General features: G+C 44.6%; 2 protein-coding genes across 5 annotated transcripts in view; both read left to right on the forward strand.

The window, feature by feature from the left end:
• The window catches only part of LOC139545914 (RNA exonuclease 5-like), a 30250-nt gene extending 19559 nt beyond the window's left edge, over positions 1–10691 (forward strand). For 2 of the 3 annotated variants that reach the window (XM_071354139.1, XM_071354147.1), the window contains exons 17-18: positions 216–504; positions 5909–6510. In XM_071354139.1, the coding sequence (XP_071210240.1) occupies positions 216–504; positions 5909–5999 (380 nt within the window). In that variant the 3' untranslated portion in view covers positions 6000–6510. Of the gene's footprint in view, positions 1–215; positions 505–5908; positions 6511–10239 lie in introns of those variants that run through there. The other variant, XM_071354157.1, reaches the window with a different exon arrangement.
• An 85-nt stretch (positions 10692–10776) lies between these two features.
• Positions 10777–22231, forward strand: LOC139545900 (zinc finger protein 665-like). 2 transcript variants are annotated; one of them, XM_071354090.1, is made up of 3 exons: positions 10777–10998; positions 13696–14263; positions 16678–22231. In XM_071354090.1, exons 1-3 carry the CDS (start codon positions 10787–10789, stop codon positions 18682–18684), a joined length of 2787 nt encoding a protein of 928 aa, XP_071210191.1. In that variant the 5' UTR covers positions 10777–10786; the 3' UTR covers positions 18685–22231. The 2 variants fall into 2 exon arrangements, with proteins under 2 accessions (XP_071210191.1, XP_071210203.1); XM_071354102.1 differs by having other exon boundaries at positions 10986–11069.
• Positions 22232–24133: the final 1902 nt, after the last annotated feature.

A 24133-nucleotide genomic window follows, 5' to 3' on the forward strand; every position in this document is an offset into this window, starting at 1 on the left:
ATCCGGAGCAACTTACCCTTGTTGGCTCAGGGATTCGAACCAGCAACCTTTTAGGTCACTGGCCCAATACTCTAACCGCTAGGCTACCTGCCGCCCAGCATCAATGACCTGGGTCTAATTTTAGCTGTTTGAAATATAAAGTATGATTTTAAAATGCAATTAATTTGTTTGTTAATCATCATATTAAAATGTGTACAATGTGTACATTTTTCCAGAGTTTGATAGTCCTGACACTGTGGACGCGGTCCTCAGCTCACCTGTGGAACTCTGGGACAGGAAGGTGAGCACTCGCAGAGCCTTGACTCCGCCCCACCTGTGCTCCTGGGTTACTATGACGACGACTGGGTCCGACAGAGAGACACTGGACGAGTCGTCACAGGAAACTGGAAGAGAGGAACAGGAAGTGGCGTGTGTGATGAGGAAGTTGGACCGGCGCGTGGGGAAGCTGTTCAGATCTCTACCTGACAACACCCTCAGCATCGTTCTGCTGCCTGGTCACAACAGGTGAGAAAAGACACTGGCCCAATCACAAATCATCACCTATGCACTTGTGGAGATCTGAAAGGATTCAATTGGTATGAGCAATATGTTGATATCACCTAGCCTATCAGAGGTCAATGTGGAGCTATTACCAGACTTCTTACACCTGTCAACTCATCTCAGATCTGGGCTTAGGGGTTGATTTGAGATCGGGGTAAAGTCATATTAGGACACCAGAGGTGTATCCACCAGTGTACAGCGTAGCAAAACGTTTTGCAAAACCAAAAAACTAGTGTCTCCTTTTGGACGATGTTTAGTTATGGTAGTCCCTCCCTGTTTTGTACCTTTGCTTCCAATGGGTTCCTAGTGAAGACAACCCCTGGTGAGGAAAGGGGTTTTCACAGGATGGGCTGTTTCCTATAGAGAGAGGGAACTCAGGGGGCTGTTTTCTATAGAGAGAGGGAACTCAGGGGGCTGTTTCCTATAGAGAGAGGGAACTCAGGGGGCTGTTGTTTCCTATAGAGAGAGGGAACTCAGGGGGCTGTTTCCTATAGAGAGAGGGAACTCAGGGGGCTGTTGTTTCCTATAGAGAGGGAACTCAGGGGGCTGTTGTTTCCTATAGAGAGGGAACTCAGGGGGCTGTTGTTTCCTATAGAGAGAGGGAACTCAGGGGGCTGTTTCCTATAGAGAGAGGGAACTCAGGGTGCTGTTGTTTCCTATAGAGAGGGAACTCAGGGGGCTGTTGTTTCCTATAGAGAGAGGGAACTCAGGGGGCTGTTTCCTATAGAGAGGGGGAACTCAGGGGGCTGTTGTTTCCTATAGAGAGAGGGAACTCAGTGGGCTGTTGTTTCCTATAGAGAGAGGGAACTCAGGGGGCTGTTGTTTCCTATAGAGAGGGAACTCAGGGGGCTGTTGTTCCCTATAGAGAGAGGGAACTCAGGGGGCTGTTGTTTCCTATAGAGAGAGGGAACTCAGGGGGCTGTTGTTTCCTATAGAGAGAGGGAACTCAGGGGGCTGTTGTTTCCTATAGAGAGAGGGAACTCAGGGGGCTGTTGTTTCCTATAGAGAGAGGGAACTCAGGGGGCTGTTGTTTCCTATAGAGAGAGGGAACTCAGGGGGCTGTTGTTTTCTATAGAGAGAGAGAACTCAGGGGGCTGTTGTTTTCTATAGAGAGAGAGAACTCAGGGGGCTGTTGTTTCCTATATAGAGAGGGAACTCAGGGGGCTGTTGTTTCCCATAGAGAGAGGGAACTCAGGGGGCTGTTGTTTTCTATAGAGAGAGGGAACTCAGGGGGCTGTTGGTTCCTATAGAGAGAGGGAACTCAGGGGGCTGTTGTTTCCTATAGAGAGGGAACTCAGGGGTCTGTTGTTTCCTATAGAGAGAGGGAACTCAGGGGTCTGTTGTTTCCTATAGAGAGAGGGAACTCAGGGGGCTGTTGTTTCCTATAGAGAGAGGGAACTCAGGCGGCTGCTGTTTCCTATAGAGAGAGGGGACTCAGGGGGCTGTTGTTTCCTATAGAGAGAGGGAACTCAGGGGGCTGTTGTTTCCTATAGAGAGAGGGAACTCAGGGGGCTGTTTCCTATAGAGAGAGGGAACTCAGGGGGCTGTTGTTTCCTATAGAGAGGGAACTCAGGGGGCTGTTGTTTCCTATAGAGAGGGAACTCAGGGGGCTGTTGTTTCCTATAGAGAGAGGGAACTCAGGGGGCTGTTTCCTATAGAGAGAGGGAACTCAGGGTGCTGTTGTTTCCTATAGAGAGGGAACTCAGGGGGCTGTTGTTTCCTATAGAGAGAGGGAACTCAGGGGGCTGTTTCCTATAGAGAGGGGGAACTCAGGGGGCTGTTGTTTCCTATAGAGAGAGGGAACTCAGTGGGCTGTTGTTTCCTATAGAGAGAGGGAACTCAGGGGGCTGTTGTTTCCTATAGAGAGGGAACTCAGGGGGCTGTTGTTCCCTATAGAGAGAGGGAACTCAGGGGGCTGTTGTTTCCTATAGAGAGAGGGAACTCAGGGGGCTGTTGTTTCCTATAGAGAGAGGGAACTCAGGGGGCTGTTGTTTCCTATAGAGAGAGGGAACTCAGGGGGCTGTTGTTTCCTATAGAGAGAGGGAACTCAGGGGGCTGTTGTTTCCTATAGAGAGAGGGAACTCAGGGGGCTGTTGTTTTCTATAGAGAGAGAGAACTCAGGGGGCTGTTGTTTTCTATAGAGAGAGAGAACTCAGGGGGCTGTTGTTTCCTATATAGAGAGGGAACTCAGGGGGCTGTTGTTTCCCATAGAGAGAGGGAACTCAGGGGGCTGTTGTTTTCTATAGAGAGAGGGAACTCAGGGGGCTGTTGGTTCCTATAGAGAGAGGGAACTCAGGGGGCTGTTGTTTCCTATAGAGAGGGAACTCAGGGGTCTGTTGTTTCCTATAGAGAGAGGGAACTCAGGGGTCTGTTGTTTCCTATAGAGAGAGGGAACTCAGGGGGCTGTTGTTTCCTATAGAGAGAGGGAACTCAGGCGGCTGCTGTTTCCTATAGAGAGAGGGGACTCAGGGGGCTGTTGTTTCCTATAGAGAGAGGGAACTCAGGGGGCTGTTGTTTCCTATAGAGAGAGGGAACTCAGGGGGCTGTTGTTTCCTATAGAGAGAGGGAACTCAGGGGGCTGTTGTTTCCTATATAGAGAGGGAACTCAGGGGGCTGTTGTTTCCTATAGAGAGAGGGAACTCAGGAGGCTGTTGTTTTCTATAGAGAGAGGGAACTCAGGGGGCTGTTGTTTCCTATATAGAGAGGGAACTCAGGGGGCTGTTGTTTCCTATAGAGAGAGGGAACTCAGGGGGCTGTTGTTTCCTATAGAGAGGGAACTCAGGGGGCTGCTGTTTCCTATAGAGAGAGGGAACTCAGGGGGCTGCTGTTTCCTATAGAGAGAGGGAACTCAGGAGGCTGTTGTTTTCTATAGAGAGAGGGAACTCAGGGGGCTGTTTTTTCCTATATAGAGAGGGAACTCAGGGGGCTGTTGTTTCCTATAGAGAGAGGGAACTCAGGGGGCTGTTGTTTCCTATAGAGAGAGGGAACTCAGGGGGCTGTTGTTTCCTATATAGAGAGGGAACTCAGGGGGCTGTTGTCTCATAGAGAGAGGGAACTCAGGGGGCTGTTGTTTCCTATAGAGAGAGGGAACTCAGGAGGCTGTTGTTTTCTATAGAGAGAGGGAACTCAGGGGGCTGTTGTTTTCTATAGAGAGAGGGAACTCAGGGGGCTGTTGTTTCCTATAGAGAGGGAACTCAGGGGGCTGTTGTTTCCCATAGAGAGAGGGAACTCAGGGGGCTGTTGTTTCCCATAGAGAGAGGGAACTCAGGGGGCTGTTGTTTCCTATAGAGAGAGGGAACTCAGGGGGCTGTTGTTGCCTATAGAGAGAGGGAACTCAGGGGGCTGTTTTCTATAGAGAGAGGGAACTCAGGGGGCTGTTTCCTATAGAGAGAGGGAACTCAGGGGGCTGTTGTTTCCTATAGAGAGAGGGAACTCAGGGGGCTGTTTCCTATAGAGAGAGGGAACTCAGGGGGCTGTTTCCTATAGAGAGAGGGAACTCAGGGGGCTGTTGTTTCCTATAGAGAGGGAACTCAGGGGGCTGTTGTTTCCTATAGAGAGAGGGAACTCAGGGGGCTGTTTCCTATAGAGAGAGGGAACTCAGGGTGCTGTTTCCTATAGAGAGGGGGAACTCAGGGGGCTGTTGTTTCCTATAGAGAGAGGGAACTCAGTGGGCTGTTGTTTCCTATAGAGAGAGGGAACTCAGGGGGCTGTTGTTTCCTATAGAGAGGGAACTCAGGGGGCTGTTGTTCCCTATAGAGAGAGGGAACTCAGGGGGCTGTTGTTTCCTATAGAGAGAGGGAACTCAGGGGGCTGTTGTTTCCTATAGAGAGAGGGAACTCAGGGGGCTGTTGTTTCCTATAGAGAGAGGGAACTCAGGGGGCTGTTGTTTCCTATAGAGAGAGGGAACTCAGGGGGCTGTTGTTTCCTATAGAGAGAGGGAACTCAGGGGGCTGTTGTTTTCTATAGAGAGAGAGAACTCAGGGGGCTGTTGTTTTCTATAGAGAGAGAGAACTCAGGGGGCTGTTGTTTCCTATATAGAGAGGGAACTCAGGGGGCTGTTGTTTCCCATAGAGAGAGGGAACTCAGGGGGCTGTTGTTTTCTATAGAGAGAGGGAACTCAGGGGGCTGTTGGTTCCTATAGAGAGAGGGAACTCAGGGGGCTGTTGTTTCCTATAGAGAGGGAACTCAGGGGTCTGTTGTTTCCTATAGAGAGAGGGAACTCAGGGGTCTGTTGTTTCCTATAGAGAGAGGGAACTCAGGGGGCTGTTGTTTCCTATAGAGAGAGGGAACTCAGGCGGCTGCTGTTTCCTATAGAGAGAGGGGACTCAGGGGGCTGTTGTTTCCTATAGAGAGAGGGAACTCAGGGGGCTGTTGTTTCCTATAGAGAGAGGGAACTCAGGGGGCTGTTGTTTCCTATAGAGAGAGGGAACTCAGGGGGCTGTTGTTTCCTATATAGAGAGGGAACTCAGGGGGCTGTTGTTTCCTATAGAGAGAGGGAACTCAGGAGGCTGTTGTTTTCTATAGAGAGAGGGAACTCAGGGGGCTGTTGTTTCCTATATAGAGAGGGAACTCAGGGGGCTGTTGTTTCCTATAGAGAGAGGGAACTCAGGGGGCTGTTGTTTCCTATAGAGAGGGAACTCAGGGGGCTGCTGTTTCCTATAGAGAGAGGGAACTCAGGGGGCTGTTGTTTCCTATAGAGAGAGGGAACTCAGGAGGCTGTTGTTTTCTATAGAGAGAGGGAACTCAGGGGGCTGTTTTTTCCTATATAGAGAGGGAACTCAGGGGGCTGTTGTTTCCTATAGAGAGAGGGAACTCAGGGGGCTGTTGTTTCCTATAGAGAGAGGGAACTCAGGGGGCTGTTGTTTCCTATATAGAGAGGGAACTCAGGGGGCTGTTGTCTCCTATAGAGAGAGGGAACTCAGGGGGCTGTTGTTTCCTATAGAGAGAGGGAACTCAGGAGGCTGTTGTTTTCTATAGAGAGAGGGAACTCAGGGGGCTGTTGTTTTCTATAGAGAGAGGGAACTCAGGGGGCTGTTGTTTCCTATAGAGAGGGAACTCATGGGGCTGTTGTTTCCCATAGAGAGAGGGAACTCAGGGGGCTGTTGTTTCCCATAGAGAGAGGGAACTCAGGGGGCTGTTGTTTCCTATAGAGAGAGGGAACTCAGGGGGCTGTTGTTTCCTATAGAGAGAGGGAACTCAGGGGGCTGTTGTTTCCTATAGAGAGAGGGAACTCAGGGGGCTGTTGTTTCCTATAGAGAGAGGGAACTCAGGGGGCTGTTGTTTCCTATAGAGAGAGGGAACTCAGGGGGCTGTTGTTTTCTATAGAGAGAGAGGTGGATTCTAATATGCTGTCGGTTTGCTTTTTCAGTTCCCATGGCGATGGTCTGTGTTTCCTGGAGGTCAAACAGGGGTCAGCAGCACTCAGTGACCATGCCCACAACCCGATGCTACCTGCATAGGGTTGCAAAAATCCAGTACCTTCCCAAGATTCCCTGAAATCCTGGTTGGAGGATTCTGGATTTCTTGCTTATTCCCTCCGGATTTCGGGAATCTTCCAAACGGGACATTTTGGGAAAGTTAACAGATTTTTGGCAACACTTGGCCTGCGATACCATGTTTTACCATATTTGTGTGCTGTAGCCCAGGAGTGCTGCAACTTGACTAACAAAGACAGCTATAGGCTACGAGAGTATTAAGTTATTTTTAAATAAAGAGATGAGTCTACTTACGAGTGTTCGATATGTTTCATTCAGTACAGGCTGGACAGGGTTTTGTACCCAGGCAACGAATTGAAGGTAAAACACAGGAAATGTGAAATGACACCCTATTCCCTATGTAGTGTGCACTATGGACACCCTATTCCCTATGTAGTGTGCACTCTGGGCACCCTATTCCCTATGTAGTGTGCACCCTATTCCCTATGTACAGTGGGGCAAAAAAGTATTTAGTCAGCCACCAATTGTGCAAGTTCTCCCACTTAAAAAGATGAGAGAGGCCTGTAATTTTCAACATAGGTACACTTCAACTATGACAGACAAAATTATTTTAAAAAATCCAGAAAATTACATTGTAGGATATTTTATGAATTCATTTGCAAATTATGGTGGAAAATAAGTATTTGGTCACCTACAAACAAGCAAGATTTCTGGCTCTCACAGACCTGTAACTTCTTCTTTAAGAGGCTCCTCTGTCCTCCACTCGTTACCTGTATTAATGGCACCTGTTTGAACTTATCAGTATAAAAGACACCTGTCCACAACCTCAAACAGTCACACTCCAAACTCCACTATGGCCAAGACCAAAGAGCTGTCAAAGGACACCAGAAACAAAATTGTAGACCTGCACCAGGCTGGGAAGACTGAATCTGCAATAGGTAAGCAGCTTGGTTTGAAGAAATCAACTGTGGGAGCAATTATTAGGAAATGGAAGACATACAAGACCACTGATAATCTCCCTCGATCTGGGGCTCCACGCAAGATCTCACCCCGTGGGGTCAAAATGATCACAAGAACGGTGGGCAAAAATCCCAGAACCACACGGGGGGACCTAGTGAATGACCTGCAGAGAGCTGGGACCAAAGTAACAAAGCCTACCATCAGTAACACACTACGCCGCCAGGGACAAGTATTTGGTCACCTACAAACAAGCAAGATTTCTGGCTCTCACAGACCTGTAACTTCTTCTTTAAGAGGCTCCTCTGTCCTCCACTCGTTACCTGTATTAATGGCACCTGTTTGAACTTATCAGTATAAAAGACACCTGTCCACAACCTCAAACAGTCACACTCCAAACTCCACTATGGCCAAGACCAAAGAGCTGTCAAAGGACACCAGAAACAAAATTGTAGACCTGCACCAGGCTGGGAAGACTGAATCTGCAATAGGTAAGCAGCTTGGTTTGAAGAAATCAACTGTGGGAGCAATTATTAGGAAATGGAAGACATACAAGACCACTGATAATCTCCCTCGATCTGGGGCTCCACGCAAGATCTCACCCCGTGGGGTCAAAATGATCACAAGAACGGTGGGCAAAAATCCCAGAACCACACGGGGGGACCTAGTGAATGACCTGCAGAGAGCTGGGACCAAAGTAACAAAGCCTACCATCAGTAACACACTACGCCGCCAGGGACTCAAATCCTGCAGTGCCAGACGTGTCCCCCTGCTTAAGCCAGTACATGTCCAGGCCCGTCTGAAGTTTGCTAGAGAGCATTTGGATGATCCAGAAGAAGATTGGGAGAATGTCATATGGTCAGATGAAACCAAAATAGAACTTTTTGGTAAAAACTCAACTCGTCGTGTTTGGAGGACAAAGAATGCTGAGTTGCATCCAAAGAACACCATACCTACTGTGAAGCATGGGGGTGGAAACATCATGCTTGCTTTGGGGCTGTTTTTCTGCAAAGGGACCAGGACGACTGATCCGTGTAAAGGAAAGAATGAATGGGGCCATGTATCGTGAGATTTTGAGTGAAAACCTCCTTCCATCAGCAAGGGCATTGAAGATGAAACGTGGCTGGGTCTTTCAGCATGACAATGATCCCAAACACACCGCCCGGGCAACGAAGGAGTGGCTTTGTAAGAAGCATTTCAAGGTCCTGGAGTGGCCTAGCCAGTCTCCAGATCTCAACCCCATAGAAAATCTTTGGAGGGAGTTGAAAGTCCGTGTTGCCCAGCAACAGCCCCAAAACATGAATGCTCTAGAGGAGATCTGCATGGAGGAATGGGCCAAAATACCAGCAACAGTGTGTGAAAACCTTGTGAAGACTTACAGAAAACGTTTGACCTCTGTCATTGCCAACAAAGGGTATATAACAAAGTATTGAGATAAACTTTTGTTATTGACCAAATACTTATTTTCCACCATAATTTGCAAATAAATTCATTAAAAATCCTACAATGTGATTTTCTGGATTTTTTTCTTCTCATTTTGTCTGTCATAGTTGAAGTGTACCTATGATGAAAATTACAGGCCTCTCTCATCTTTTTAAGTGGGAGAACTTGCACAATTGGTGGCTGACTAAATACTTTTTTGCCCAACTGTAGTGTGCACTATGGGCACCCTATTCCCTATGTAGTGTGCACCCTATTCCCTATGTAGTGTGCACCCTATTCCCTATGTAGTGTGCACTATGGGCACCCTATTCCTTATGTAGTGTGCACTATGGGCACCCTATTCCTTATGTAGTGTGCACTATGGGCACCCTATTCCTTATGTAGTGTGCACTATGGGCACCCTATTCCTTATGTAGTGTGCACTATGGGCACCCTATTCCCTATGTAGTGTGCACTATGGGCACCCTATTCCCTATGTAGTGTGCACTATGGGCACCCTATTCCTTATGTAGTGTGCACTATGGGCACCCTATTCCCTATGTAGTGTGCACCCTATTCCCTATGTAGTGTGCACCCTATTCCCTATGTAGTGTGCACTATGGGCACCCTATTCCTTATGTAGTGTGCACTATGGGCACCCTATTCCCTATGTAGTGTGCACTATGGGCACCCTATTCCTTATGTAGTGTGCACTATGGGCACCCTATTCCCTATGTAGTGTGCACCCTATTCCCTATGTAGTGTGCACCCTATTCCCTATGTAGTGTGCACTATGGGCACCCTATTCCTTATGTAGTGTGCACTATGGGCACCCTATTCCCTATGTAGTGTGCACTATGGGCACCCTATTCCCTATGTAGTGTGCACTATGGGCACCCTATTCCTTATGTAGTGTGCACTATGGGCACCCTATTCCCTATGTAGTGTGCACCCTATTCCCTATGTAGTGTGCACCCTATTCCCTATGTAGTGTGCACTATGGGCACCCTATTCCTTATGTAGTGTGCACTATGGGCACGCCATGGGTCCTGGCAAAACCTTCTACAGGGATTATTAGTTTGTCATTTTGGACGTAAACTCACTGTGTTTGACCTGTATTGCTGCTTCCGATCTGAATCACATGATGCCTTGTGTTGTCTTTATCATGTCCACCTAATAAACCGGTGATTGTTGTTAACATGGTTCTGTCATTCAATAGAGAGCTAGCTTCTACTGTCTGCTAGTGCATTTATAACTCACTCTGTCACAGAGTAGAATGCATAACTCATTATGTCACAGAGTAGAATGCATAACTCACTCTGTCACTGAGTAGAATGCATAACTCATTCTGTCACTGAGTAGAATGCATAACTCATTCTGTCACAGAGTAGAATGCATAACTCATTCTGTCACAGAGTAGAATGCATAACTCATTCTGTCACAGAGTAGAATGCATAACTCATTCTGTCACAGAGTAGAATGCATAACTCATTCTGTCACAGAGTAGAATGCATAACTCATTCTGTCACAGAGTAGAATGCATAACTCATTCTGTCACAGAGTAGAATGCATAACTCATTCTGTCACAGAGTAGAATGCATAACTCATTCTGTCACAGAGTAGAATGCATAACTCATTATGTCACTGAGTAGAATGCATAACTCATTCTGTCAGAGTAGAATGCATAACTCACTCTGTCACAGAGTAGAATGCATAACTCATTCTGTCACAGAGTAGAATGCATAACTCATTCTGTCACAGAGTAGAATGCATAACTCATTCTGTCACAGAGTAGAATGCATAACTCATTCTGTCACAGAGTAGAATGCATAACTCATTCTGTCACAGAGTAGAATGCATAACTCATTCTGGTCTTATTTTGAAGGCTTCCACTGAAGGAAGATGGGGGAAACCGATGTTCTGTTTGAAACTAATGGTGGGTCGGGTGAAGATGAGAACACAGAGAGTGAGAACGAGTGGGTTACCGTGGTGAACAAGGAAAAGTGGAAGGATCGAGTGGCGTTGAAGACGCAATGGTAGTAGAGCCTACACCAGTGAGTGTTTCTCGGCAACCAAGGGATCCTGATATAGATCATGTTAAAAAGGTGGACTGTATAATTTATTGCAATAGTCATAAACTGCACAGCATAAACGGAGAAGAAATCAGAGACAATTTGCATCATTGTAAGCGCAGCTGAACGCTCTTTGAGACTTAGGAATCCTGTCGAAGAATGTTCCGCCCTGGACTATGACTGGATGTGGTTTTTAATGGGTCTATTTTTGTATAGTATAGTTGTTTCATTGTGCCCCTCTAATAAAGGACTGATTTAGACCTGGGACACCAGGTGTGTGCAAATAATTATCAGGCAGAACAGCAAACCAACAGGCTCCAGACCTCGTTGGCTAAGAGTTGAGTACCCCTGGTATAGCATATGATGTCGTTTCCTCCACCCCCCTCCAAATTATTTGTATTTTTATGTCGTTCACTACCCTGTACAGTAGGTGGCGGCAATAAACATTCAAGTCTGTCAATAAACCTCGGAATAAGGCTTCCTTCCCATACCGGAAATGACGGCATCAAACTGCTGCCATCAAAACAGGCTGAGTTGAAAGCAAGACAATCTAAACCATCTTTGGTCAAAAGGTAAACATGAGAACACATTGGAGGGAAACGTCACACATACGATATGATTAAAGTTGATTAAAAGCATCAAGGTAGATCATAAATGCATATAATCGCTTTGTAGCTAGGTCCACATGGATCGCTAGCTAATCTAGCTAGTTAACGTTAGCTGTTGTAACGTATTTGTTCGAACGTTACCTATATCAGAACGGTTTATATAGACCTTTAAAGGCCAAATCATACGTTGTGTTTTTTAAACACGTGAATGAGCGTGCTCACGATGGAAATATAATGCAGAATGAGAAAAGACGGGCTGCGAGCGTCAGATTCTATTTTTCTCGCGTCTAAGCGGAGCAATGCTGGGAAAATTAACGGTTAAATTGCCAGAAAATACTTATTGTGCATATAGTGGTTCCAACGAAATGCATGGTATAGTGTAGCTTTGGGACACAACATTGGGGGTCTGTATTGGTTGGACTCCCTTAGTTGTGCATATAGTGGTTCTGGTGGCTGGCGACGGAAAATAACCCTACCACAATATAGCTGGCTACACAAAAGCATATGTATAGTCTCTAGGAACTCCAGTTACCAGACGTAAATTGAAATGTGACCCTCACTATCCAATACACGTCTGAATCCAAAACGTTGTCCGAACCGCACCATATTCCTGCTCTGTAGACAGTGGTAGGACGTGCGTGGTCTAATGACAACCCACTGTCTAACTCAACAGGAACATGGCGCTGTTCTGACAAAAATGGGACACAGACGTTATTTTGATAGCGAGGGTCACATTTCACTTTACTTTCGGTAAATAGTTCCTAGAGCTTATACATGCATATGCCTTTGTTGACAGAAAATATTTTTTTTGTGTGTGAAGCCGGCTATATTGTGGTACGTTATTTTCTGTCGCCAACCACCAGAATGACGCAACCAATACAGACTCCCGATGTTGTCCCAAAGCGATAGTTAATGGAATCAAACGGTTTATCCTCATCAGCTGTGATAAACGTTGACCTCAGGCAGCTGCATAGCCATAGCAGGAGATTTATCGGCCAACCTTTTCTTGGCGATACTTTCATCGTTCTCGATTAGGAGAGGCACCATTCTCTTAAATATTTGTGTCCAGTTGCAGCGGGAACGATTGAATTCATAAAATGCTCCCGTTATTAAATACATGTTTTGCTCCATAAATGTGTTCACCGCCATCTTTTCTATCTCTGATCTGCTCTCATTGATCGAGCCAGGTGAGTGTCATTCAAAGTGACGTTTGATTGGTGGATTAATTAACGAGCCAGGTGGGTGTCCACCAATCAAGCGTACTCTCACCCGACTCCGATCAATGAGAGATGAGGAATAGACAAGATGGCCACGTTTACATTGTTGGATTACTTCTTGGAGCAAAATATTAAATTTAATAACTAAGTGTTTTCAAAATTCAAACATTACCCCAGCAACTGGACACGTATGCTTATAAGACAACGGTGCCTCTCCCATGCTGACCAAACAGGACATGCGCATGTTGATTTTGTACCCCTACACCAGACACGATCAGGACACGCAGGTTGAAATATGAAAGCAAACTCTGAACCAATTATATTAATTTGGGGACAGGTCGAAAAGCATTTTAGACATTTATGGCATTTTAGTTAGCTAGCTTGCAGTTGCTAGCTAATTTGTCCTATTTAGTTAGCTTGCTGTTTCTAGCTAATTTGTCCTGGGATATAAACATTGGGTTGTTATTTTACCTGAAATGCACAAGGTCCTCAACTCTGACAATTAAGCCACAGATAAAACGGAATCACTTTCTCCTTCCTAAAGGCTTATTTTTCTTCTTTGGACTTTATATGGCGGTTGGTAACCAACTTTACAGCATTACTACAACCTACCGGAGTGTGGACCTAAGTTCATCTTTCAAACACCCACGTGTGTATATGCTCCTAAAAACCAATGAGGATGGGGAGGCAGGTAGGCTACTGGTTAGAGCGTTGGACTTGTAACTGAAAGGTTGCTGGATCGAATCCCCGAGCTGACGAGATCAAAAACTGTCGTTCTGCCCCTGAACAAGTCAGTTAACCCACTGCTCCCCGGCAGGCCGTCATTGTAAATAAGAATTTGTTCTTAACTGACTTGCCGAGTTAAATAAAGGTGAAAGAGGAGGCACGCGTCTGGTTTGGTCAGCATGTAAGAGAGCAGGAGGAAAGTATCGCCAAGAAAAGGATGATGTGAGAATCTCCTGCTATGAAGCTGTTTTCAACGGTTATCACAGCTAATGAGGATAAACCGGTTGATTCAACTGTTCCTAGGCCGTCATTGTAAATAAGAATTTGTTCTTAACTGACTTGCCTATGTAAAATAAAGGTTAAATAAGCTAAGTTTTGTCAGTCAAATAGGCTCCATATTTGAAAACAATGAAAGCCTGCCTGTGTTCGATCATAAGAAATGACTGGAAGTCTAAGGAGACTGCTAGCTGTTTCTGTAGACTTCGTCATTGCGCTACTGCAAGTTAGCATTGGCTAGTTAGCATTGGCTCGCGAAACTATACCTCTAACTGATTTCATACTGGACTCAGGACCATAAACATGGTATCCACAAGTCCGTTTAACTCTGGGGAAGTAAAGAAACTCATTGCCAAAATCCTGAACTATTCCTTTAAATATCAGCTAATAATGACATGACATTACAGATGAGTGTTTTGATGTATAAATCTTTTTTTTACAGGTACTCTAAAGTCCTGCCATTGACTGCATTGTCGTTGTTGCCACACGAGCAGGACAATATGAATCCGCTCAGTTCAGAGAAGGAAACATTGATGGATGAAATTGAACAGAGTTTATTCACTTTAACCGAGGACAATTTACGTTACCTGTGTGAACGTCATGGCAACGATGGATCGGAAATTAAAGGGATGAATCATCGCTTATTAAGACGTAAAGTCATGGAGGAAATGTGGGACAATACGGAGTCAGTGAAATCAGAGGAGCAGGGAATGTCTTGGTTACTCCAACTGAAAGACGACATCAGGAGGATACAGGAGGATGGTAGTGGTGCACCAATGAGTCCCAGTCAGTCCGATGATGATGATGTTGTAGACTGTGACGAAGAATGCGATGAGGACATCGATTGGTTGCCTAGCAATGGACTGAAGGCGGAGCACTTGAGTTCCAGCCAATCCGATGATGACGCTGCAGACTGCGATGAAGAATTGGACGTGGAGGACAAGTATTGGTTGGCTAGCGATGGGCTGGAGGCAGAGTCAGATCCGGAGAGGCACACTCCAGACCAGAGAGTAAGACACATGAGTATTTATTTTTCCAGTCATAAAAATGTGTGTTTCAGTCTTTCCTTGATAAATCTCATCCTTGATTCCTTGTCCTCAAATCAGTTTGTTGGTTGCGAAACACGCATTTTCAGATATTAATTGCAGGTGCAGCGAAATACTTGCGAAATACTGTTCCAACAGTAATAAGATATGAAAAATAATTAAGAAATTAAGAAATATCAGAACGTGCAATGTCAGAGGCAGGAATTTGATGTGTGTGTGTGTGTGTGTGTGTGTGTGTGTGTGTGTGTGTGTGTGTGTGTGTGTGTGTGTGTGTGTGTGTGTGTGTGTGTGTGTGTGTGTGTGTAAAAATGCATACATACAGTACCAGTCAAAAGCTTGGACACCTCCTCATTCAAGCGTTTTTCTTTATTTGTGCTATTTCTTCTACATTGTAGAATAATAGTGAAGACATCAAAACTATGAAATACCACATATGGAATCATGTAGTAACCAAAAATCAAATTATATTTTTGATTCTTCAAAGTAGCCACCTTTTGCCTTGATGACAGCTTTGCACACGCTTGGCATTCTCTCAACCAGCTTCATGAGGTAGTCACCTGGAATGGATTTGAATCCACGGGTGTGCCTTGTTAAAAGTTAATTTGTGGAATTTCTTTCCTTCTTAATGCGTTTGAGCCAATCAGTTGTGTTGTGACAAGGTAGGGGTGGTATACAGAAGATAGCACTATATGTCAGAAATAACACCTCCAACATGTCAGAAATAACACCCCCAATATGTCAGAAATAACACCTCCAACATGTCAGAAATAACACCCCCAATATGTCAGAAATAACACCTCCAATATGTCAGAAATAACACCCACAATATGTCAGAAATAACACCTCCAACATGTCAGAAATAACACCCCCAATATGTCAGAAATAACACCTCCAATATGTCAGAAATAACACCCACAATATGTCAGAAATAACACCTCCAATATGTCAGAAATAACACCCACAATATGTCAGAAATAACACCTCCAACATGTCAGAAATAACACCCCCAATATGTCAGAAATAACACCCACAATATGTCAGAAATAACACCCCCAATATGTCAGAAATAACACCCCCAATATGTCAGAAATAACACCCCCAATATGTCAGAAATAACACCCCCAATATGTCAGAAATAACACCCCCAATATGTCAGAAATAACACCTCCAATATGTCAGAAATAACACCCCCAACATGTCAGAAATAACACCTCCAATATGTCAGAAATAACACCTCCAATATGTCAGAAATAACACCTCCAATATGTCAGAAATAACACCCCCAATATGTCAGAAATAACACCTCCAATATGTCAGAAATAACACCCACAATATGTCAGAAATAACACCTCCAATATGTCAGAAATAACACCCACAATATGTCAGAAATAACACCTCCAACATGTCAGAAATAACACCCCCAATATGTCAGAAATAACACCCACAATATGTCAGAAATAACACCCCCAATATGTCAGAAATAACACCCACAATATGTCAGAAATAACACCCCCAATATGTCAGAAATAACACCCCCAATATGTCAGAAATAACACCCCCAATATGTCAGAAATAACACCTCCAATATGTCAGAAATAACACCCCCAACATGTCAGAAATAACACCTCCAATATGTCAGAAATAACACCTCCAATATGTCAGAAATAACACCTCCAATATGTCAGAAATAACACCTCCAATATGTCAGAAATAACACCTCCAATATGTCAGAAAAAACACCTCCAAAAAATACTGCAAAGTTGGCTAGTAGCTAGAAACAAGGCAAGGGGTATAACACCTCCAACATGTCTGTCGGCGCCACAGTGTTATCCTCCTCCTATAAATGTATTGGAGGAAAAGGTTTCTCCTCTTGGACTTTATCCTCCAATGTGTTTTAACAGTGTTATCCTCCTTCTATAAATGTATTGGAGGAAAAGGTTTCTCCTCTTGGACTTTATCCTCCAATGTGTTTTAACAGTGTTATCCTCCTCCTATAAATGTATTGGAGGAAAAGGTTCCTCCTCTTGGACTTTATCCTCCTATGTGTTTTAACAGTGTTATCCTCCTTCTATAAATGTATTGGAGGAAAAGGTTCAAGGTTTCTCCTCTTGGACTTTATCCTCCATTGTGTTTTAACAGTGTTATCCTCCTTCTATAAATGTATTGGAGGAAAAGGTTCCTCCTCTTGGACTTTATCCTCCAATGTGTTTTAACAGTGTTATCCTCCTTCTATAAATGTATTGGAGGAAAAGGTTCAAGGTTTCTCCTCTTGGACTTTATCCTCCAATGTGTTTTAAGGATGAGAGAGTCACGGGAAAGACATGTAGGAGAGTGTTTCCCACCCTGATTTGTTCCGTCTCTATTTTTATGATTTCCAGAACAAGCTTCCCACGTCACCCTCCGCCCTCCCGAAGTCCCCAGGTCGTGCCTCTCCCAGTAGCGTATTACTGCTGGGTCTGAAGAGGGTGTCCGTGCGGCTGGTCGACTGCAGGAAAATACTGGGGCAGAGTGGCCATATAATACACAAGACCGCACAGACAGGAGAGAATCCTCACAGCTCGTCTGCTGAACAACACAATGAAACCCTCTCAGGAGACAGGCCTAGCTCTCATATCTGTGATCATTGTGGGAAGAATTTTATCACAGCAAGAAGTCTACAACTACACCTACAGTACCTGAAGAGATACAGAGAGAACTTGACTGGAGAGAAACCACACGTGTGCTCTACATGCGGAAAGGGATTCAGTGAGACTGGAAGTCTTAAGAGACACCTGAGAACTCATACTGGGGAGAAACCGTATGTCTGCCATCATTGCGGGAAGGCTTGGAGTGATTCTGGAAACTTAAGGAGACACATGAGAAAAACTCACCCGGGAGAGAAGGTCATTGTGAAGAGCGTCCTTACAGGAGAGAAACCTTACCATTGCTCCTCTGACGACTGTGGGATGAGCTTCGGTACCTCACGCAAACGCAGAGTACACCAGAGAAAACACACAAGAGAGAAGCTTCGCAGCACGCCTGATGCTAAGCAACGTAAGGAACCCCTCTCAGGAGATGGCTCCCATATCTGTGATCATTGTGGGAAGAGTTTTATCACAGCACGAAGTCTAAAACGACACTTACAGTACCTGAAGAGATACAGAGAGAACTTGACTGGAGAGAAACCACACGTGTGCTCTACATGCGGAAAGGGATTCAGTGAGACTGGAAGTCTTAAGAGACACCTGAGAACTCATACTGGGGAGAAACCGTATGTCTGCCATCATTGTGGGAAGAACTACAATGATTCTGGAAACTTGCAGAGACACATCAGGACTCACACAGGTGAGAAACCTTACCACTGCTCGGAATGTGGTAGGAATTTTCGTGAAAAAATAAGCCTCGTACATCACCGGGAAGTTGTTCACACAGAACACCCTCACCGGTGTGCTCACTGTATGAAGAGCTTCGTAAGTGCATCGAAACTGGAATCACACACGCAAACCCGGCATCCGCCAAATGATCCTCTGAAAAAGCCACACGTGTGCTCTGAATGTGGAAGGGGATTCAGTGAGGCCGGCAGTCTTAAAAGACACCTGAGAATCCATACTGGGGAGAAACCGTACGTCTGTCCTCGCTGCGGTAAGGATTTTACTCAATCTGGACTCTTACAGAGACACATGAGAACTCACACGGGTGAGACACCTTACCACTGCTCGGTGTGCGGGATGAAGTTTTGTCATACAATCTCGCTAAAGCAGCACCACCTGAAGAACCACAAGGGGGAGACACTGGGTCCAGTCCGTATGCACCAAGGCCCTCTTCCATGCCCCCACTGTGGGGAGAAGTTCTCTACCAAGGCTCTTCTAAAGGATCACCTGCAGAAGACCCACAAAAGCAGAGTCCACTGCCCACAGTGCGACAAGACTTTCTCCACTAAAGGTAGTTTACTAGTCCACCAGAGGAAACATACTGGAGAGAGGCCTTACCTTTGCCCTCAGTGTGGGAAGAGTTTCTCCCTGACAGGGAGTTTAAAACTTCATCTCCGGATTCATGCTGGTGAGAAGCCTTACCGCTGTACTTACTGTGACAAGAGCTTCACAAGTAAGAGCCACTGCACTCTTCACCTGCGAATCCACACTGGAGAGAAGCCGTACCAATGCTCTGACTGCGGGAGGAGGTTTCGTGATGGGAATGTCCTGAAAAACCACCGGCGGACCCACACAGGAGAGAAACCGTTCCAGTGCCGCGTGTGCGATAAAGCCTTTGCCCAGTGGAGCAGTCTGAAGAAACATCAGGAGACACACAGGCAAACTCCGCCTGTTTCTGTCCCAAGACTCCCTAATCCCTACCCACCACACAATCAGCATGTCCCTTATCCCTACCCACATCAGACTCCATGGTAACCTGGTTTATCACCTGTCCAATCCCTTATAGAGGGATTCCTTACGATACCTAGACAGAATAATACCATGATTTGCGGGAAATTCACAAAATAAAATCCATAGAATAGAATAAAACATTAACACCTTCCTAATATGGAGTTGCACACCATGTTGCCCTCAGAACATCCTCAGTTCGTTGGGGCATGGACTCTACAAGGTGTCAAAAGCATTCCACAGGGATGCAGGCCCATGTTGACTCTAATGGCCCATATTGACTCCAATATGGGCCATGTTGACTCCAATGCTTCCCAGTTGTGTCCAGTTGGCTGGATGTCCTTTGGGTGGTGGACCATTCTTGATACACACAGGAAGCTGTTGAGCATGACAAACCCAGAAGCGTTGCAGTTCTTGACAATAGGTGTAACCTGGCACCTATTACCTACCATACCCCGTTCAAAGGCACTTCAATATTTTGTCTTGCCCACCAGCTGAATGGCATACATGTCTCTATTGTCTCAAGGCTTAAAAATCCTTCTTCAACCTGTCTCCTCACCTTCATCTACACTGATTTATAGTGGATTTAACAAGTGACATCAACAATGGATCATAGCTTTCACCTGGTCAGTCTGTTATGGATATATTGTCTGTCACTGTGTATATTACATTTTTGTGTATACATTTTGTGTACATTTTTTTCCCAATCACAGCCAGATGTGATGCAGCCTGGATTCGAACCAGGTACTGCAGTGACACCTCTTGCACTGAGATGCAGTGTCTTAGACCACTGAGCCACTCGGGAGCCCCCTGTTTCATAAAATGGGCTTAACTTTAAAACTAGGAGAGCTTCCACTCTGGAACTTTGATATGCTTATAGAGTATATTATGTACAACTATATAAATATATATATACACTACGTTTCAAAAGTTTGGGGTCACTTAGAAATGTCCTTGTTTAAAAAAAAAGAAAAGCACATTGTTTGTCCATTTAAAATAACATCAAATTGATCAGAAATACAGTGTAGACATTGTTGATGTTGTAAATGACTATTGTAGCTGGAAACGGCTGATTTTGAATGGAATATCTACGTAGGTGTACAGAGGCCCATTCTCAGCAACCATCACTCATGTGTTCCAATGGCACATTGTGTTAGCTAATTCAAGTTTATCATTTTAAAAGGCTAATTGATCATTAGAAAACCCTTTTGCAATTATGTTAGCACAGCTGAAAATGGTTGTTCTGATTAAAGAAGCAATAAAACTGGCCTTCTTTAGACTAGTTGAGTATCTGGAGCATCGGCATTTGTGGGTTTGATTACAGGCTCAAAATGGCCAGAAACAAAGAACTTTCTTCTTAAACTCATTCTTGTCTATTCTTGTTCTGAGAAATGAAGGCTATTCCATGCGAGAAATTACCAAGAATCTGAAGATCTCGTACAACTCCCTTCACAGAACAGCGCAAACTGGCTCTAACCAGAACAGCGCAAACTGGCTCTAACCAGAATAGAAAGAGGAGTGGGAGGCCCCGGTGCACAACTGAGCAAGAGGACAAGTACATTAGAGTGTCTAGTTTGAGAAACAGACGCCTTACAAGTCCTCAACTGGCAGCTTCATTAAAAAGTACCCGCAAAACACCAGTCTCAATGTCAACATTGCTGGCCTTCTAGGCAGAGTTCCTCTGTCCAGTGTCTGTGATCTTTTGCCCATCTTAATCTTTTCTTTTTATTGGTCTGAGATATGGCTTTTTCTTTGCAACTCTGCCTTGAAGGGCAACCAAAAACAAGGACATTTCTAAGTGACCCCAAACTTTTGAACGGTGGTGTGTGTGTGTATATATATAAAAATAGCCAAATCAATTTTTTTTAAATATGTTTTACTTTGTAGCACTTACAGATGAAACATGGAGTTTTAAATTAGGCCTGGGTAAGGCCAAAATCTAATAACTTTGATCAGTTATTTCTCAATTATGCTTTTAGAGATGAATCTCAAATATATGTAAACAATCCTTCCTCCAAATGACCATTCTATGGTTTACATTTTGTTACACTCCCCAAAACCCATCCCACTGGGCACACACCGGTTCAATAAACGTTGTTCCCACGTCATTTCAATGAAAATTACATTGAACCAACGTGGAATAGAATTAGAATGGATGTCTGCGCCCAGTCTTTCTGTTGTTGTTGTTGTCTGGGTTTCGTGAGGAATCACTCTGGTTACCAACTGAAGCAAATAGATTGGGAGGAAACATTTCCTGAAGTACTGGAACACTGCCTTTGACTCGGCCTGTCCAAAATGGCACACTCTGCACGATAGAGGGCACTTATTTTGACCAGTATGCCCTACAATTTGTGCGAGACTTTTTTTTTTTTTTTATCCCATTTTCTCCCCAATTTTCGTGGTATCCAATCGCTAGTAATTACTATCTTGTCTCATTGCTACAACTCCCGTACGGGCTCGGGAGAGACGAAGGTCGAAAGCCATGCGTCCTCCGAAGCACAACCCAACCAAGCCGCACCAAGCCGCACAGCGCTTAACACAACCCGGAAGCCAGCCGCACCAATGTGTCGGAGGAAACACCGTGTACCTGGCCCCCTTGGTTAGCGCGCACTGCGCCCGGCCCGCCACAGGAGTCGCTGGAGCGCGATGAGACAAGGATATCCCTACCGGCCAAACCCTCCCTAACCCGGACGACGCTATGCCAATTGTGCGTCGCCCCACGGACCTCCCGGTCGCGGCCGGCTACGACAGAGCCTGGGTGCGAACCCAGAGACTCTGGTGGCGCAGCTAGCACTGCAGTGCCCTAGACCACTGCGCCACCCGGGAGGCCCCGTGCGAGACTTTTAACCAGGGCCCATAGGGCTCTGACCAGGGCTCTGGTCAACAGTAGTGCCCTCTATATGGACAAAGGTGCCATTTGGCACTCAGGACATCTCAAACGCCTACCTACTATGTCCCCCTGGCCCCTCCCCCTTCTATGTTGGCCAGATGTAGCGAGGAATTTGGAACCAGATGAGGTAATGAAAGACAAAACAGATGGGAGACTGAATAGAACTTTACAACTGACTTCCTCAAAGTATTGGGTCTGGTGTGTCCTGATTTCTGGGGTTTTGAAATATTTTACCGCAAACTTACCTCCTTGACCAGAGATTGAATCAAGACATCCCACTCCCAAATGTTTCCGTTTCAATGGAGGTCAATGAACTAAGTAGTCCGGACTCGCATTTGGTGTCTATTGGAGAGCCACCCACTTAAGTAGACAATGGTAAACGGCTTGAGTCGTTCATCTAACATTTATCCACCATCTTTGCCTTGACCAGTTCATTCTAAATGACAAATAACGGGTAAAATTGTTGTGATGTTTGTTTGTTATTTAAAACATTCTGCTTTATTCAGATACGTGGTTGTCTCCAACTACAGAGCTGTGTTGTGAACTGCAGAGGGGCCACGATTCATGGAGACCACTAAATAAATGCTAGTTCATTTTTTAAGGGGGTTAATAACATTTATAAACAACACCATCGATTTATAATTTTAATAAATGTTGTGAGAAAAAAAACAACGTAACTCCAAACCCAGACTGAAGCTGTTTTCTGTTTAACTGTTAAGTTGTTTTATGATTATCTAGACAACTCCCTAGCAACCATTAGTCCTGTCAACTGTAAATCTAAGATGTAGACTACATTGCAACACCCTATCTACAGTTTAGTATATATTTAAGCAGTAAGGCACGAGGGGGTGTGGTATATTGCTAATATACCACGGCTAAGGGCTGTACTTAGGCACGACGCAAAGCGGAGTGCCTGGATACAGCCCTTAGCCGTGGTATATTGGCCATATACCACAAACCCTTGAGGTATCTTATTGTAAACTGGTAATCAAGGTAATTAGGGCAGTAATAATAAATGTTTTGTCATACCCATTGTTTACGGTCTGATATACCACGGCTGTCAGCCCGAACCACCCAGTTTATAAATATTGATATCACACTGGCTGTAATTATGACACGATATATTCATGAGTCATTATTTTAAGGCATGAGTAAGAGAGACCTGCGTTAGCGCAGGGTAGCCCTAACCATGCTGTGGAGACCAGGGGCACCTGTTGATGCGGAGCTCACATAACTTCTTATGGCTGCAGGGGCAGTATTGAGTAGCTTGGATGAAAGGTGCCCAGAGTAAACAGCCTGCTCCTCAGTCCCAGTTACTAATATATGCATATTATTAGTATTAGTATTGGATAGAAAACACTCTGAAGTTTCTAAAACTGTTTGAATGATGTCTGTGAGTATAACAGAACTCATATGGCAGGCAAAAACCTGAGAAGAGGCAGGTTTCAATTGACCCGGGTGCATTCACCAAAAGCAATAGCACAAAGAAAATAATTGCAACGTGTTAATGGAAATGGCAGATATAGGATACATTTTCTACAGATCGACAACATTTTATACGTTCAACAGGGTTGGATTTTTAAAATTTTTATAACTTTATTGCGACAAATGGAAAAGCTGTTTTTTAAATTATTTTTTTTATAAATGATTGCAGAATACTTTTGAACGTGATGTCATCGCGTAACTAACTATAAGCTCCACTCCACATTTTAATTCTAAATACCGACTGCTTGCAAAATCTATTTGTTCGCCTATGAAAAATATAAAAACAATTGCAGGCCAACGATTTTCCTAACTTTAAAGAATGTGTGAATTGCTTCGACTTGATTTTCGATTTTCAGTGATTAACATTCGTTTTTGGTTTGACAATTTAACTATTGTTGCTGTTATTATTATATATATATATATTTTTTTTATTCAATAGAGATTCATATTCCTACATTTTTTAGGGGGGAATTAAATCACATAGACTAATTCATTTGGGGCTAATCCACCACCTGAGGAAGTGGTTAGCTAAATTGCTAACTCTAAATATAGCCTAATATCACTGATAGTTAGCCATGTAATTGATATCTAACAGAAGGCTACATTTAGTGTATAGGCCTATACACCCACCTTGAATGGCTGACGTGAGTGTCCTTTGTTAGTTATTAAATACAATTCAGACCAGAAAGCCCTTTTCTATTCAGCAGTAACAACACTGGTTGATCCTTTTCTCTCCAGCAGTAACAACACTGGTTGATCCTTTTCTCTCCAGCAGTAACAACACTGGTTGATCCTTTTCTATTCAGCAGTAACAACACTGGTTGATCCTTTTCTCTTCAACAGTAACAACACTGGTTGATCCTTTTCTATTCAGCAGTAACAACACTGGTTGATCCTTTTCTATTCAGCAGTAACAACACTGGTTGATCCTTTTCTATTCAACAGTAACAACACTGGTTGATCCTTTTCTATTCAACAGTAACAACACTGGTTGATCCTTTTCTATTCAACAGTAACAACACTGGTTGATCCTTTTCTATTCAACAGTAACATCACTGGTTGATCCTTTTCTCTCCAGCAGTAACAACACTGGTTGATCCT

Source organism: Salvelinus alpinus, chromosome 2 (assembly GCF_045679555.1).
Source record: "Salvelinus alpinus chromosome 2, SLU_Salpinus.1, whole genome shotgun sequence".
NCBI classification, from domain to species: Eukaryota; Metazoa; Chordata; class Actinopteri; order Salmoniformes; family Salmonidae; genus Salvelinus; species Salvelinus alpinus.

What these genes read in the sequence shown, in the direction of transcription:
- LOC139545900 (XM_071354090.1), top strand. Translation starts at nt 10,787, where the DNA reads ATGATGTCGTTTCCTCCACCCCCCTCCAAATTATTTGTATTTTTATGT. An exon ending in AAACCATCTTTGGTCAAAAG is followed by an intron (nt 10,999 to 13,695) that starts GTAAACATGAGA and finishes TTTTTTTTACAG; the next exon opens with GTACTCTAAAGTCCTGCCAT. An exon ending in GGCACACTCCAGACCAGAGA is followed by an intron (nt 14,264 to 16,677) that starts GTAAGACACATG and finishes TATGATTTCCAG; the next exon opens with AACAAGCTTCCCACGTCACC.